The 18141-nt window shown below is 45.1% G+C and overlaps 1 protein-coding gene across 1 annotated transcript in view; it reads left to right on the top strand.

The window, feature by feature from the left end:
• Positions 1-18141, top strand: part of LOC139387564 (sodium bicarbonate cotransporter 3-like) — a 69083-nt gene that overhangs the window by 47090 nt on the left and 3852 nt on the right. The window contains exons 14-24 of the mRNA XM_071133891.1: positions 348-593; positions 6160-6265; positions 6481-6642; positions 6807-6920; positions 12035-12196; positions 15051-15302; positions 15569-15637; positions 15968-16141; positions 16337-16468; positions 16550-16632; positions 17424-17531. Of these exons, the coding sequence (XP_070989992.1) occupies positions 348-593; positions 6160-6265; positions 6481-6642; positions 6807-6920; positions 12035-12196; positions 15051-15302; positions 15569-15637; positions 15968-16141; positions 16337-16468; positions 16550-16632; positions 17424-17531 (1608 nt within the window). The remainder of the gene's footprint in view (positions 1-347; positions 594-6159; positions 6266-6480; positions 6643-6806; positions 6921-12034; positions 12197-15050; positions 15303-15568; positions 15638-15967; positions 16142-16336; positions 16469-16549; positions 16633-17423; positions 17532-18141) is intronic.

Genomic DNA, 18141 nt, shown 5'->3' on the forward strand with positions numbered 1-18141 from the left:
GAGATGTTGCAAGCAAACAGGGATTCCCGAAATCATTGCTTTTTCTAAACCTAGGTCTTCAATAAGGTAAATAGTGTATCTCCCGTCCCCCCCAGTCTGGAAATCCAGACCTTGTGTACCTGGTCAGGGTTCAACAGGTGACCTGATCTAGTATTGCTTTTCAGGATGAGGGTTGTTGCTTATTCAGTTTTAGGATTCCTACTTCTGTAAGTTTTGAAATTATTTCTCATTTTGTGACATATCGGGGTTGTATAGGACCAATGCCAGTACTTTAAGTTGTCCATATACGTTTAGGATTGTGTGTGTGTTGTCTCCCTAACCCTCTGTCCCTATCTCCCCTTGTCCAGTGACTACGACCTGTCCTACCTGTCCTTGAGGACCAGCATCGGCCTGTGGACGGCCTTCCTGTGCCTCGTCCTGGTTGCCACGGACGCCAGCTCCCTGGTCTGTTACATCACCCGCTTCACGGAGGAAGCCTTCGCAGCGCTCATCTGCATCATCTTCATCTACGAGGCCCTGGAGAAGCTGGTTCACCTGGGGGAACTCTACCCCATCAACATGAACAACAAGCTGGACAACCTCACCTTCTACATGTAAGAACGCTGAGCTACGACCTTCTACATGTTAGAACGCTGAGCTACGACCTCAACTTCTACATGTAAGAACGCTGAGCTACGACCTCACCTTCTACATGTAAGAACGCTGAGCTACGACCTCACCTTCTACATGTAAGAACGCTGAGCTACGACCTCACCTTCTACATGTAAGAACGCTGAGCTACAACCTTCTACGTGTTAGAACGCTGAGCTACGACCTTCTACGTGTTAGAACGCCGAGCTACGACCTTCTACGTGTTAGAACGCCGAGCTACGACCTTCTACGTGTTAGAACGCCGAGCTACGACCTTCTACGTGTTAGAACGCCGAGCTACGACCTTCTACGTGTTAGAACGCCGAGCTACGACCTTCTACATGTTAGAATGCCGAACTACGACCTTCTACGTGTAAGAACGCTGAGCTACGACCTCACCTTCTACGTGTTAGAACGCTGAGCTACGACCTTCTACGTGTTAGAACGCTGAGCTACGACCTTCTACGTGTTAGAACGCTGAGCTACGACCTTCTACGTGTTAGAACGCTGAGCTACGACCTTCTACGTGTTAGAACGCTGAGCTACGACCTTCTACGTGTTAGAACGTTGAGCTACGACCTTCTACGTGTTAGAACGCTGAGCTACGACCTTCTACGTGTTAGAACGCTGAGCTACGACCTTCTACGTGTTAGAACGTTGAGCTACGACCTTCTACGTGTTAGAACGCCGAGCTACGACCTTCTACGTGTTAGAACGCCGAGCTACGACCTTCTACGTGTTAGAACGCCGAGCTACGACCTTCTACGTGTTAGAATGCCGAACTACGACCTTCTACATGTTAGAATGCCGAGCTACGACCTTCTACATGTTAGAACGCTGAGCTACGATCTTCTACGTGTTAGAACGCCGAGCTACGACCTTCTACGTGTAAGAACGCTGAGCTACGACCTTCTACGTGTTAGAACGCTGAGCTACGACCTTCTACGTGTTAGAACGCTGAGCTACGACCTTCTACGTGTTAGAACGCTGAGCTACGACCTTCTACGTGTTAGAACGTTGAGCTACGACCTTCTACGTGTTAGAACGCTGAGCTACGACCTTCTACGTGTTAGAACGCTGAGCTACGACCTTCTACGTGTTAGAACGTTGAGCTACGACCTTCTACGTGTTAGAACGCTGAGCTACGACCTTCTACGTGTTAGAACGCTGAGCTACGACCTTCTACGTGTTAGAACGTTGAGCTACGACCTTCTACGTGTTAGAACGCCGAGCTACGACCTTCTACGTGTTAGAACGCCGAGCTACGACCTTCTACATGTTAGAATGCCGAACTACGACCTTCTACATGTTAGAATGCCGAGCTACGACCTTCTACATGTTAGAACGCTGAGCTACGATCTTCTACGTGTTAGAACGCCGAGCTACGACCTTCTACGTGTAAGAACGCTGAGCTACGACCTCACCTTCTACGTGTTAGAACGCTGAGCTACGACCTTCTACGTGTTAGAACGCTGAGCTACGACCTTCTACGTGTTAGAACGCTGAGCTACGACCTTCTACGTGTTAGAACGCTGAGCTACGATCTTCTACGTGTTAGAACGCCGAGCTACGACCTTCTACGTGTAAGAACGCTGAGCTACGACCTCACCTTCTACGTGTTAGAACGCTGAGCTACGACCTTCTACGTGTTAGAACGCTGAGCTACGACCTTCTACGTGTTAGAACGCTGAGCTACGACCTTCTACGTGTTAGAACGCCGAGCTACGACCTTCTACGTGTTAGAACGCCGAGCTACGACCTTCTACGTGTTAGAACGCCGAGCTACGACCTTCTACGTGTTAGAACGCCGAGCTACGACCTTCTACGTGTTAGAACGCCGAGCTACGACCTTCTACATGTTAGAATGCCGAACTACGACCTTCTACGTGTAAGAACGCTGAGCTACGACCTCACCTTCTACGTGTTAGAACGCTGAGCTACGACCTTCTACGTGTTAGAACGCTGAGCTACGACCTTCTACGTGTTAGAACGCTGAGCTACGACCTTCTACGTGTTAGAACGCTGAGCTACGACCTTCTACGTGTTAGAACGCTGAGCTACGACCTTCTACGTGTTAGAACGTTGAGCTACGACCTTCTACGTGTTAGAACGCTGAGCTACGACCTTCTACGTGTTAGAACGCTGAGCTACGACCTTCTACGTGTTAGAACGTTGAGCTACGACCTTCTACGTGTTAGAACGCCGAGCTACGACCTTCTACGTGTTAGAACGCCGAGCTACGACCTTCTACGTGTTAGAACGCCGAGCTACGACCTTCTACGTGTTAGAATGCCGAACTACGACCTTCTACATGTTAGAATGCCGAGCTACGACCTTCTACATGTTAGAACGCTGAGCTACGATCTTCTACGTGTTAGAACGCCGAGCTACGACCTTCTACGTGTAAGAACGCTGAGCTACGACCTTCTACGTGTTAGAACGCTGAGCTACGACCTTCTACGTGTTAGAACGCTGAGCTACGACCTTCTACGTGTTAGAACGCTGAGCTACGACCTTCTACGTGTTAGAACGTTGAGCTACGACCTTCTACGTGTTAGAACGCTGAGCTACGACCTTCTACGTGTTAGAACGCTGAGCTACGACCTTCTACGTGTTAGAACGTTGAGCTACGACCTTCTACGTGTTAGAACGCTGAGCTACGACCTTCTACGTGTTAGAACGCTGAGCTACGACCTTCTACGTGTTAGAACGTTGAGCTACGACCTTCTACGTGTTAGAACGCCGAGCTACGACCTTCTACGTGTTAGAACGCCGAGCTACGACCTTCTACATGTTAGAATGCCGAACTACGACCTTCTACATGTTAGAATGCCGAGCTACGACCTTCTACATGTTAGAACGCTGAGCTACGATCTTCTACGTGTTAGAACGCCGAGCTACGACCTTCTACGTGTAAGAACGCTGAGCTACGACCTCACCTTCTACGTGTTAGAACGCTGAGCTACGACCTTCTACGTGTTAGAACGCTGAGCTACGACCTTCTACGTGTTAGAACGCTGAGCTACGACCTTCTACGTGTTAGAACGCTGAGCTACGACCTTCTACGTGTTAGAATGCCGAACTACGACCTTCTACATGTTAGAATGCCGAGCTACAACCTTCTACATGTTAGAACGCTGAGCTACGATCTTCTACGTGTTAGAACGCCGAGCTACGACCTTCTACGTGTAAGAACGCTGAGCTACGACCTCACCTTCTACGTGTTAGAACGCTGAGCTACGACCTTCTACGTGTTAGAACGCTGAGCTACGACCTTCTACGTGTTAGAACGCTGAGCTACGACCTTCTACGTGTTAGAACGCTGAGCTACGACCTTCTACGTGTTAGAACGCTGAGCTACGACCTTCTACGTGTTAGAACGCTGAGCTACGACCTTCTACGTGTTAGAACGCTGAGCTACGACCTTCTACGTGTTAGAACGTTGAGCTACGACCTTCTACGTGTTAGAACGCTGAGCTACGACCTTCTACGTGTTAGAACGTTGAGCTACGACCTTCTACATAGTTTAAAGGAAGTGTATTCTGCACATCCAAACTACCTCATGTGTTTAGGTTAGGTCAGTTGTAGTAGGTGTTTTAGTTAGGTCAGTTGTAGCAGGTGTTTTAGTTAGTTAGGTCAGTTGTAGTAGGTGTTTTAGTTAGGTCAGTTGTAGTAGGTGTTTTAGTTAGGTCAGTTGTAGTAGGTGTTTTAGTTAGGTCAGTTGTAGTAGCTGTTTTAGTTAGGTCAGTTGTAGTAGCTGTTAGGTCAGTTGTAGTAGCTGTTAGGTCAGTTGTAGTAGCTGTTAGGTCAGTTGTAGTCGGTGTTTTGGTTAGGTCAGTTGTAGTACAGTGCCTTGCGAAAGTATTCGGCCCCCTTGAACTTTGCGACCTTTTGCCACATTTCAGGCTTCAAACATAAAGATATAAAACTGTATTTTTTTCTGAAGAATCAACAACAAGTGGGACACAATCATGAAGTAGAACGACATTTATTGGATATTTCAAACTTTTTTAACAAATCAAAAACTGAAAAATTGGGCGTGCAAAATTATTCAGCCCCTTAAGTTAATACTTTGTAGCGCCACCTTTTGCTGCGATTACAGCTGTAAGTCGCTTGGGGTATGTCTCTATCAGTTTTGCACATCGAGAGACTGACATTTTTTCCCATTCCTCCTTGCAAAACAGCTCGAGCTCAGTGAGGTTGGATGGAGAGCATTTGTGAACAGCAGTTTTCAGTTCTTTCCACAGATTCTCAATTGGATTCAGGTCTGGACTTTGACTTGGCCATTCTAACACCTGGATATGTTTATTTTTGAACCATTCCATTGTAGATTTTGCTTTATGTTTTGGATCATTGTCTTGTCGGAAGACAAATCTCCGTCCCAGTCTCAGGTCTTTTGCAGACTCCATCAGGTTTTCTTCCAGAATGGTTCTGTATTTGGCTCCATCCATCTTCCCATCAATTTTAACCATCTTCCCTGTCCTTGCTGAAGAAAAGCAGGCCCAAACCATGATGCTGCCACCACCATATTTGACAGTGGGGATGGTGTGATGAGCTGTGTTGCTTTTACGCCAAACATAACGTTTTGCATTGTTGCCAAAAAGTTCAATTTTGGTTTCATCTGACCAGAGCACCTTCTTCCACATGTTTGGTGTGTCTCCCAGGTGGCTTGTGGCAAACTTTAAACGACACTTTTTATGGAAATCTTTAAGAAATGGCTTTCTTCTTGCCACTCTTCCATAAAGGCCAGATTTGTGCAATATACGACTGATTGTTGTCCTATGGACAGAGTCTCCCACCTCAGCTGTAGATCTCTGCAGTTCATCCAGAGTGATCATGGGCCTCTTGGCTGCATCTCTGATCAGTCTTCTCCTTGTATGAGCTGAAAGTTTAGAGGGACGGCCAGGTCTTGGTAGATTTGCAGTGGTCTGATACTCCTTCCATTTCAATATTATCGCTTGCACAGTGCTCCTTGGGATGTTTAAAGCTTGGGAAATCTTTTTGTATCCAAATCCGGCTTTAAACTTCTTCACAACAGTATCTCGGACCTGCCTGGTGTTCCTTGTTCTTCATGATGCTCTCTGCGCTTTTAACGGACCTCTGAGACTATCACAGTGCAGGTGCATTTATACGGAGACTTGATTACACACAGGTGGATTGTATTTATCATCATTAGTCATTTAGGTCAACATTGGATCATTCAGAGATCCTCACTGAACTTCTGGAGAGAGTTTGCTGCACTGAAAGTAAAGGGGCTGAATAATTTTGCACGTCCAATTTTTCCGTTTTTGATTTGTTAAAAAAGTTTGAAATATCCAATAAATGTCGTTCCACTTCATGATTGTGTCCCACTTGTTGTTGATTCTTCACAAAAAAATACAGTTTTATATCTTTATGTTTGAAGCCTGAAATGTGGCAAAAGGTCACAAAGTTCAAGGGGGCCGAATACTTTCGCAAGGCACTGTAGCTGATAGTTAGGTCAGTTGTAGTAGGTGAACGGTGTCGGTTAATATTTAGTCTCTGTCTCAGATGTCAATGTTCTCCGCCGGTTAACGCCACGCCTGAGATCCAGCAGGTCTGGAACCACAGCGGGGTCGCACCAGAATCAATATCTTGGACCCAACTGGATGTCGATGTAAGTTGTGTTTTTTTTCCCATGTGTTTGTGTGTGTTTTTATGTGTGTCTGCTTGCGTGTGTGTGCTTATGGGGCGTCGATGGTACCTTCTTATTGTTGTAATCTGTCTCGTACTGGTTTTCCATTTCAATAGTAAAATGACATTGATTTCATGCATGGACATAAAGTTGATTTTGACAACCCTCAACTGTCCTTCCCCCGGTCTGTGTTGTAGGAGTGTTCTAGGCTGCGTGGGGAGTTTGTTGGGCCAGCTTGCGGCCACCATGGTCCCTACATCCCTGACGTCCTCTTCTGGTCCGTCATCCTCTTCTTCACTACCTTCTTCCTCTCCTCCTTCCTCAAGCAGTTCAAGACCAAGCTCTACTTTCCCACCAAGGTTTGGCATTAGAGTAGGAGTGATGTGTCTGTCAGGGTTGTGTACTAGTGAGTTTAGGTCCTACCACTCTGCTCTCTCCCTTGGTTTGATCCTCTATACTTAAACCTTTACCTCTCTTCTTTTCAGCTGTGCACTCCTTCTCACTCTGTCCTTCTGTGTTCCAGGTACGGTCGACCATCAGTGACTTCGCGGTCTTCCTGACCATCATGATCATGGTCCTGGTGGACTACCTGGTGGGCATTCCCTCCCCCAAACTGAATGTGCCTGACCGCTTTCAGGTATGGATTGGTTTCAAACACTTAACTCTGAATTTCGTTTAGTTTGGGCCTTTAAATTGTTTAACATTAAAATAAAAAGTCTAGATGATTATATCCGAATACATTATTATTATTATTATTATTGTGTTGAGTGACACGACATACAATGGACATTATGCGAGAATTGTAAAAATCTGTTTGACTTAATGTCAATAATGTGGTCATCAAAATACATATTAAATCATTTGAAAACATTAACGTGGCAATCACAATACTGAATGTGACATTGCGGGGTATAGTGCCATGCCAAGGATGTTCAAAGACCTTTTTGTGAAACCCGCGAGTTCATATTTACTCTTGGCGGAAGGTATTCCTCAACCGATCAGAGTATGATCGATGTGACATTGGAAAGTCCTGAGGTTGTTTCATGGTCACCGGACGTCTTTTCACTGAAATATCAGGTGAAATGTTTTTCCTTCACTTCTGTCATTCAGGTGTTTTCAGAGAAACAAAAAAAACACAGCCAGTTACAAAGTAGAGCTTCATAGCTACTGGGTTGTCAGGGATTGGTCCAAATTCCCCTTTTGCCACCCCCACTTCCATGATGGGTGCTAGCTGTGTGGGAGTGGCTGACACAGTTCGCTGAGGTAATAACCCAGGTGAGAGGCAGCGCTGCTCTGCAGTGGCTGTAATGTGCCAGCGGGGAATTTTTTGTGATTCATGGTTTTATTCTTTCAAGTATAAACTACCAGAATTCAGTGGCAACAGCCTTACAATCGTTTAGAAACAGGCTTAGTTCACTGTTATTTAGCTATGACTAGGCTAATAATTTGCTGCAGTTCATCCTCTCATCACCAAAGTAACTCAACACCAAAAATAACATTACTGTATAACCTAACTCCATTGTAGCCTTCTGTGTTACAGTTCAGTGTGTGTGATAAAGTACTATCAAAAGTTATCATTTCATAAATGGTTTCAAATTGTTACTAAGTTTTGCATAAAGAATTAAAATGTGTTAATAATATGACCACCTTACCTGAAAACATTTAGGATCATTTGCTTAATACAGCATTTTAATTGAATCGATTTGACTTGTATGTGAATCATCTCGGTGTTCTCCATCAGTCCTGAAAGTTCCTTAACAGGAGCTAGGTTTCCATCCAATTAGCCACATAACACCAATCTGCGGATTTTCCCAGCAGTGGTGTTTTCACCAAACAGCGTGTGATGACGTAGTGCACACAAAATTAACTTTTTCGTGTACTGAATAAAAAATCTAAAGTTCAATGTATTTCCATCGCATTGTCAACTCTACAAAAACTGTTGCGTAAAATAGCAAATGTGCTTACTCTGGTCTTGGCACCTGCGCTCCAGCTAACAGCTCTGATACAGTTGGGGAAGGCGGTGTGGGGAGGCAGGTCTACATTTATAGATTCTGTAGAAGAACTTGTTTTTATTTGCAAGCGGCAGTCAAGGATTGACCATCATGTCGCCAGAATAAGACCCTCAATATTTATTGGAAAGGAGCATCAAGGTCATCACTGAAGTTCATCAGAATGTATTTCATCTGTAGCCTAATAAACTGCATGTTTTCCTGAGTTGTAGTGGGAGGATAACACACCATCTCATCGAGACTCCCAAGTTTACTTTGATATGATGGTTATTATATCAATATTTGTGTATAAAGGTGTTTCCACCATCATTACTTGCATAATTAATTTGAGACACAAAATGATTGCACCATTTATAAAATTGTACTGAAACTGTTTCCATCGCAGCTGTCATGATAATTATTTTCAGACGTACTCTTTACTCGCGTAAAACCCGTGGATGGAAATAGGCTTGTCAAATTAACCACATCTTGAGATATTGAACAAAACGTGTTGAATCTAAGAATCCAGACAGGTGGTTTGTTGCCATTATTGACTAGGGATTAACATCGACCTGTCCAACATTTTTGACCTTTTCCGATAACTTGAAAATAAAATATCTCAGCAATGGTCAGTCCTATCCTCATGAAATAGTGTTCTGTTTAACACTAAAACCAACGTTTCATGTAGTCCCCTAACACCCTACTATGATACTGTACATCAGATTGCCAACAGAATCTGTCAGGTATGTGCCAAGTTCACTAAACTAGAACAGGCAGGAGGAGCCTGTTTGTGTCTTTGTGCTGATCTGGGTCAGAGTAGTTTGTTTAATGTATTTGTGTTGGGACTCGAACAAACCTTGACACTCTGAATAGATAAAGAATGTCCTATATAGATAAGATAACGAACCATGTCCTGATTATCAATGGATTTGATTGAATGAGATCAGGGTATGGAAAATATGAACTCATTTATTTAGTCAACTTCCAGTTATAAAGAGAGAAACCTGGATAGCACTGCCCTATTTTAGAGCATTATCAACCTACTATTTGAGACACTGGTTTACTGTGTGTGTTGTGATGTTCTGGTTTACTGTGTGTGTTGTGACCTACTGGTTTACTGTGTGTGTTGTGACCTACTGGTTTACTGTGTGTGTTGTGACCTACTGGTTTACTGTGTGTGTTGTGACCTACTGGTTTACTGTGTGTGTTGTGACCTACTGGTTTACTGTGTGTGTTGTGACCTACTGGTTTACTGTGTGTGTTGTGACGTTCTGGTTTACTGTGTGTGTTGTGACCTACTGGTTTACTGTGTGTGTTGTGACGTTCTGGTTTACTGTGTGTGTTGTGACGTTCTGGTTTACTGTGTGTGTTGTGACCTACTGGTTTACTGTGTGTGTTGTGACCTACTGGTTTACTGTGTGTGTTGTGACCTACTGGTTTACTGTGTGTGTTGTGACGTTCTGGTTTACTGTGTGTGTTGTGACCTACTGGTTTACTGTGTGTGTTGTGACGTTCTGGTTTACTGTGTGTGTTGTGACCTACTGGTTTACTGTGTGTGTTGTGACCTACTGGTTTACTGTGTGTGTTGTGACCTACTGGTTTACTGTGTGTGTTGTGACCTACTGGTTTACTGTGTGTGTTGTGATGTTCTGGTTTACTGTGTGTGTTGTGACCTACTGGTTTACTGTGTGTGTTGTGACCTACTGGTTTACTGTGTGTGTTGTGACCTACTGGTTTACTGTGTGTGTTGTGACGTTCTGGTTTACTGTGTGTGTTGTGACCTACTGGTTTACTGTGTGTGTTGTGACGTTCTGGTTTACTGTGTGTGTTGTGACCTTCTGGTTTACTGTGTGTGTTGTGACCTTCTGGTTTACTGTGTGTGTTGTGACGTTCTGGTTTACTGTGTGTGTTGTGACCTTCTGGTTTACTGTGTGTGTTGTGACGTTCTGGTTTACTGTGTGTGTTGTGACGTTCTGGTTTACTGTGTGTGTTGGGACGTTCTGGTTTACTGTGTGTGTTGGGACGTTCTGGTTTACTGTGTGTGTTGTGACGTTCTGGTTTACTGTGTGTGTTGGGACCTACTGGTTTACTGTATGTGTTGTGACTAGAGGTCGACCGATTATGATTTTAACGCCGATACCGATTATTGGAGGACCAAAAAAGCCGATACCGATTTTTATATATATATAAAAAATAATAATAATAGTAATAAAACATTTAAAAAACAATGTATTTGTAATAATGACAATTACAACAATACTGAATTAACACTTATTTTAACTTAATATAATACATAAATAAAATCTATTTAGCCTCAAATAAATAATGAAACATGTTCAATTTGGTTTAAATAATGCAAGAAACAAGTGTTGGAGAAGAAAGTAAAAGTGCAATATGTGCTATGTAAGAAAGCTAATACTTCAGTTCCTTGCTCAGAACATGAGAACATATGAAAGCTGGTGGTTCCTTTTAACATGTCTTCAATATTCCCAGGTAAGAAGTTTTAGGTTGTAGTTATTATAAGACTTTCCCTCTATACCATTTGTATTTCATTAACCTTTGACTATTGGATGTTCTAATAGGCACTTTAGTATTGCCAGTGTAACAGTATAGCTTCCGTCCCTCTCCTCGCTCTTCCCTGGGCTCGAACCAGCAACACAACGACAACAGCCACCACATCGAAGCAGCGTTACCCATGCAGAGCAAGGGAAACAACCACCCCAAGGCTTAGAGCGAGTGAAGTTTGAAATGCTATTAGCGCGCGCTAACTAGCCAGCCATTTCACTTCGGTCATAAACAGCGCAATGCTTGACGCACAACGAAGAGCTGCTGGCAAAACGCACGACAGTGCTGTTTGAATGAATGTTTACGCGCCTGCTTCTGCCTGCCACCGCTGTCAGATACTTAGATGCTTGTATGCTCAGTCAGATTATATGCAACACAGGACACGCTAGATAATATCATCAACCATGTGTAGTTGAGTAGTGATTATGATTGATTGATTGTTTTTTCTAAGAAAAGTTTAATGCTAGCTAGCAACTTACCTTGGCTTACTGCATTTGCGTAACAGTCAGTCAGGAGAGAGGCCAACCAGGGAGGGGGTGAGAGTCAGTCAGGAGCGAGGCCAACCAGGGAGGGGGTGGGAGTCAGTCAGGAGAGAGGCCAACCAGGGAGGGGGTGGGAGTCAGTCAGGAGAGAGGCCAACCAGGGAAGGGGTGAGAGTCAGATGAGAGGCCAACCAGGGAAGGGGTGAGAGTCAGATGAGAGGCCAACCAGGATACAGCAGAACAAAGATGTCCTTGATACTAGTACCTCCAAGCTCCAACTCTCTGGAAAGGCACACGCACACGTTGCAAGGGGGCCAACCAGGGCCTCCTTGTGGAGTGCAACGAGAGAGAGGCAGGTCGTTATTGCGTTGGACTAGTTAACTGTAAGGTTGCAAGGTTGGATCCCCGGGGCCGACAAGGTGAAAATCTGTCTTTCTGACCCTGAACGGGGCAGTTAACCCACCGTTCCTAGGCCGTCATTGAAAATAAGAATGTGTTGTTAACTGACTTGCCTAGTTAAATAAAGGCATAAAAAAAATTTATTTAAAAACGATTTCCGATTGTTATGAAAACTTGAAATCGGCCCTGATTAATTGGCCATTCCGATTAATCGGTCGACCTCTAGTTGTGACTGACTGGTTTACTGTGTGTGTTGTGACGTCCCGGTTTACTGTGTGTGTTGTGACGTTCTTTCCTGACCGTGCCTGCTCCTCTAGCCCACGTCTGAGAACCGTGGCTGGGTGATCTCCCCGCTGGGGACCAACCCCTGGTGGACCATGCTGGCTGCAGCCATCCCTGCCCTGCTCTGCACCATCCTCATCTTCATGGACCAGCAGATCACCGCCGTCATCATCAACAGGAAGGAGCACAAACTCAAGGTGAGAGACAGACTGGAAGACTGATATCTAGAGAGAGAGGTTGGTGACAGAGGAAGACAGGCTGATATATATAGCGGTTGTGACTTACAGGAAGACAGGCTGATCTATATAGAGAGAGAGGTTGTGACATAGAGGAAGACAGGCTGATATATATAGAGAGAGGTTGTGACCGAGGAAGACAGGCTGCTATAGAGAGAGGTTGTGACAGAGGAAGACAGGCTGATATATAGAGAGAGAGGTTGTGACAGAGGAAGACAGGCTGATATATATAGAGAGAGGTTGTGACAGAGGAAGACAGGCTGATATATATAGAGAGAGGTTGTGACCGAGGAAGACAGGCTGCTATAGAGAGAGGTTATGACAGAGGAAGACAGGCTGCTATAGAGAGAGGTTATGACAGAGGAAGACAGGCTGCTATATAGAGAGGTTGTGACAGAGGAAGACAGGCTGATATATATAGAGAGAGGTTGTGACAGAGGAAGACAGGCTGATATATATAGAGAGAAGTTGTGACAGAGGAAGACAGGCTGATATATATAGAGAGAGGTTGTGACAGAGGAAGACAGGCTGATATAGAGAGAGGTTGTGACAGAGGAAGACAGGCTGATATATATAGAGAGAGAGGTTGTGACAGAGGAAGACAGGCTGATATATATAGAGAGAGAGGTTGTGACAGAGGAAGACAGGCTGATATATATAGAGAGAGGTTGTGACAGAGGAAGACAGGCTGCTATAGAGAGAGGTTGTGACAAAGGAAGACAGGCTGATATATATATAGAGAGAGGTTGTGACAGAGGAAGACAGGCTGATATATAGAGAGGTTGTGACAGAGGAAGACAGGCTGATATATAGAGAGAGAGGTTGTGACAGAGGAAGACAGGCTGATATATAGAGAGAGAGGTTGTGACAGAGGAAGACAGGCTGATATATATAGAGAGAGGTTGTGACCGAGGAAGACAGGCTGATATATATAGAGAGAGAGGTTGTGACAGAGGAAGACAGGCTGCTATAGAGAGAGGTTGTGACAGAGGAAGACAGGCTGATATATATAGAGAGAGGTTGTGACCGAGGAAGACAGGCTGCTATAGAGAGAGGTTGTGACAGAGGAAGACAGGCTGATATATATAGAGAGGTTGTGACAGAGGAAGACAGGCTGATATATAGAGAGAGGTTGTGACCGAGGAAGACAGGCTGCTATAGAGAGAGGTTGTGACAAAGGAAGACAGGCTGATATATATATAGAGAGAGAGGTTGTGACAGAGGAAGACAGGCTGATATATATAGAGAGAGGTTGTGACAGAGGAAGACAGGCTGATATATAGAGAGAGAGGTTGTGACAGAGGAAGACAGGCTGATATATATAGAGAGAGGTTGTGACAGAGGAAGACAGGCTGATATATATAGAGAGAGGTTGTGACAGAGGAAGACAGGCTGATATATAGAGAGAGAGGTTGTGACAGAGGAAGACAGGCTGCTATAGAGAGAGGTTGTGACAGAGGAAGACAGGCTGATATATATAGAGAGAGGTTGTGACAGAGGAAGACAGGCTGATATATATAGAGAGAGGTTGTGACAGAGGAAGACAGGCTGATATATATAGAGAGAGGTTGTGACAGAGGAAGACAGGCTGATATATATAGAGAGGTTGTGACATAGAGGAAGACAGGCTGATATATATAGAGAGAGGTTGTGACAGAGGAAGACAGGCTGATATATAGAGAGAGGTTGTGACATAGAGGAAGACAGGCTGATATATATAGAGAGAGGTTGTGACAGAGGAAGACAGGCTGATATATATAGAGAGAGGTTGTGACAGAGGAAAGACAGGCTGATATATAGAGAGAGGTTGTGACATAGAGGAAGACAGGCTGATATATATAGAGAGAGAGGTTGTGGCATAGAGGAAGACAGGCTGATATATATAGAGAGAGAGGTTGTGACATAGAGGAAGACAGGCTGATATATATATAGAGAGAGAGGTTGTGACAGAGGAAGACAGGCTGATATATATAGAGAGAGGTTGTGACAGAGGAAGACAGGCTGATATATAGAGAGAGGTTGTGACATAGAGGAAGACAGGCTGATATATATATAGAGAGGTTGTGACAGAGGAAGACAGGCTGATATATAGAGAGAGAGGTTGTGACAGAGGAAGACAGGCTGATATATAGAGAGAGGTTGTGACATAGAGGAAGACAGGCTGATATATATAGAGAGAGAGGTTGTGGCATAGAGGAAGACAGGCTGATATATATATATAGAGAGAGGTTGTGACAAAGAAGAAAAGTGGCACTTGCATGTTGTGTACTAGATCAGGTCACTACATGAACCCTGACCAGGTACACAAGTTCTGGATTTCCAGACTAAGGGAGACATCTACTATTTACCTTACATAACTATAGAACAACTGCAATAAGTTTATACAAATCTATGATTTGCTTGCAACGTGTGCGTGTGCCTTTCCAGAGAGTTGGAGCTTGGAGGTACTAGTATCAAGGACATCTTTGTTCTGTTGTATCCTGGTTGGCCTCTCATCTGACTCTCACCCCTTCCCTGGTTGGCCTCTCATCTGACTCTCACCCCTTCCCTGGTTGGCCTCTCATCTGACTCTCACCCCTTCCCTGGTTGGCCTCTCTCCTGACTGACTCCCACCCCCTCCCTGGTTGGCCTTGCTCCTGACTGACTCTCACCCCCTCCCTGGTTGGCCTCTCTCCTGACTGACTCTCACCCCCTCCCTGGTTGGCCTCGCTCCTGACTGACTCTCACCCCCTCCCTGGTTGGCCTCTCTCCTGACTGACTCTCACCCCCTCCCTGGTTGGCCTCTCTCCTGATGGACTGTCTCCCCCCCCATCAGAAAGGCTGTGGCTACCACCTGGATCTTCTGGTGGTGTCTGTGATGCTGGGGGTGTGCTCCATCATGGGCCTGCCCTGGTTTGTAGCGGCCACCGTGCTCTCCATCTCCCACGTCAACAGTCTGAAGCTGGAGTCAGAGTGCTCGGCCCCTGGGGAACAGCCCAAGTTCCTGGGGATCAGAGAGCAGAGGGTCACCAGCTTCATGATCTTCATCCTCATGGGCTGCTCTGTCTTCATGACCTCGGTGCTCAAGGTGAGATGAGACTCTTTTATAGACTGGAATGGTGTTCCAAATCAAGAAGAGACGCTCTTATAGGATTGCAGGCTGGTTTCTTGATCAGATCCTCAACATCCTTTCACTGTTTTGGAACATAATTTATTTTTGATACCAGAGTGATGAGGAAAGGGAGGTATTATTTGGCACACCCCAGTGGTTTGTGGGTAAAGAAATTAGAAAAGGGTGAGGACTATGATTAAATGACTAAAAAGTACCTTCTGTCCCCTTTGTTGTCTTTCTAGTTCATCCCTATGCCAGTCCTCTATGGGGTGTTTCTCTACATGGGTGTGTCCTCACTCAAAGGCATCCAGGTCAGTCTGTGTGGTGTGTTATGTCATGTGGTCAGTGCGGTAGGTTTACACTGCAGTGTTGCCCCCCCCCCCACACTTGCACAATGGTACATCTGAACCACAGGAGGTTGGTGGCACCTAATTAAAGATGCCTAGTTAAATAAAGGGTAAATGAGAACAGACTAGTGGTAATGGCTGGAGTGGAATGGTATCAAACACATGGTTTCCATGGTATCCAGGTGTTTGATGCCATTCCATTTGCTCCGTTTGGGACATTATTATGAGCCGTCCTCCCCTCAGCAGCCTCCTGTGGTCTCAACATGGTTGTGTTGTGGTTGTCCTCTCCTGTAGTTCTTTGACCGTATCAAGCTGTTCTGCATGCCAGCTAAGCACCAGCCGGACCTGATCTACCTGCGCTACGTTCCCCTGTGGAAGGTCCATGTGTTCACCCTGGTGCAGCTCACCTGCCTGGTGCTGCTGTGGGTCATCAAGGCGTCCGCCGCCGCCGTCGTCTTCCCCATGATGGTAAGAATATGGATATGCTGTTAGTATGGCGCTAGAAAGACATTTCACAGGCCATGTCTTCCAGAAACAGAAGTCTGAACTGAAGACAGAGAATACGTCAAGCAAAGAGATGGCACAGAATTGGATTGTCAGGATGATGCCATTTTAATGAAGAGTTAAAAGTACAAGTCACTGATTTTGTTTTGGTGTCTCTAGGTGTTGGCCCTGGTGTTTATACGGAAGCTGCTGGACCTATGTTTCACCAACAGGGAGCTGAGCTGGTTGGACGACCTGATGCCTGAGAGCAAGAAGAAGAAGGAGGACGACAAGAAGAAGAAAGCCAAGGAGGTGTGGTCCAACTTCTCACAGACTACTGCAGAGAGCTGTGACGGTCCCACTGACACTTTCCCTCTGTTTCCATGGTTACAGGAGGCCCAGCGCCTGCTGGACGTGGAAGAGGGCATAACACACCCCTGCGACGGGCCGGGCATCCTCAAGACCCTCAAAGTCAGGTTAGTGGTTGGGGACAATTTTGATGCAGTATATCAATGTCGATTATACTTGGAGGAAGTCACGGCCCATTCACCATAGCCCATCAGTGATGTTCCTCACGGGTTCTGTAATGCGTTGTGAAGCACTTTGGAGAACTATGGACTAGTAAATTCATGTAACAGGGAAGAGTAACCCCTTTTGAAGCACTGACCCGTCTCTCCCAAAGCAGGTGTGACAGCAGTGTTGAGTTGGACATGCCACACGATGCAGAGGAGAGAGCAGGGGTTGGTCTCAGTCTCAGGCCTGCTCTAGTCTCACTATGCACTCCTCATACAGCTGCTCTTCCACCTGGTTGATTAACTGCCCATGACCACCTCGGACCGGTTTCATTCCACACCGCAGTTTCCTCCCCTCTGAAGGGCCTATGGAAGTGGACAGCCTTGTGGAATGAAATACAGCCCTCGTGTTTGATTTGTTGTTGAACATGACCCCCCCCCCCGACCCTCAGCCCCATAACAACCACCAGAAAAACGACCAATCACAGACTGTCCTTGCAAACAAGCGACTATTTCATCCAACTATTTTATTTGAAGTAATACTAAATAGCTCATTTCCCTTAGTATTGCATTTTATAATGGTTATGATAGTTCTCTAAGGGTCCTCTGTAATAATGTATGTTGACTGCAGCAATGCAAAGATCATTCATGAGTTTGTTTCAGAAATGAGAACCACACTGGGTGTGATGTCCTTGAAAATGTGTGTTTGTGTACGCCAGCTTAGGGTGTTGTGGTGTGTGTTTGTTCCCCTGCAGTTTGGACCCCTCTATGGTAAACATTTCTGATGAAATGGCCAAAACTGCCAATTGGAAGTCTGTCTCCATGAACTCTGACAGTGCCAAAGCTCTGAAGCATAGTGGCAGGTAGCTATAACTCCTCCTCGGTATGGTTCAGGTGCTCATCCTTCCTCTTCCTGTCTGGCTGCTGGGGCCAAACCCAGAAGCATGCTCCCATCCCTCTCAGAAAATCACACCCTGATAATCATTTTGACTAAATATTTCAACCAATAAATAAATACTTTTCTATTTAAATATTTTGAAAATGAATTCTGAAACTATTTAAAAATGTACATTAATTTCATGCATGTCAATATGTGTCTCAATCACATGCTTTTACGTGTGAGGGAATGTTGATGAAACCTTGTATAAGGCTATTATTGCTTACTCTCAAGATTGAGGGCCGGAGAATTTTGTAATCCAGCCTGGTGTTTCTGTCTCCACCTTATTGTCCTATATAGTCCAGAAGTTGAACCCATACCTTTTTGTGCTTGACAGTGTATATTAACCTTTGAATAACCTTTCAATGAACTAAGAGCATAAAGGCTAATTATAACACTCCCACCCACAATCGCGATACTATGATGCACCAACTTGCAAATCAATTGTACTGGATGTGTGGCAAATGTCTTAGAACTGCCAATATTTTCAAATAAACCAAAGATAAGAGCATTTGGGTCCACCTGGGGTACATTCA

This window comes from Oncorhynchus clarkii, chromosome 3 (assembly GCF_045791955.1).
Source record: "Oncorhynchus clarkii lewisi isolate Uvic-CL-2024 chromosome 3, UVic_Ocla_1.0, whole genome shotgun sequence".
Lineage (NCBI taxonomy): Eukaryota > Metazoa > Chordata > Actinopteri > Salmoniformes > Salmonidae > Oncorhynchus > Oncorhynchus clarkii.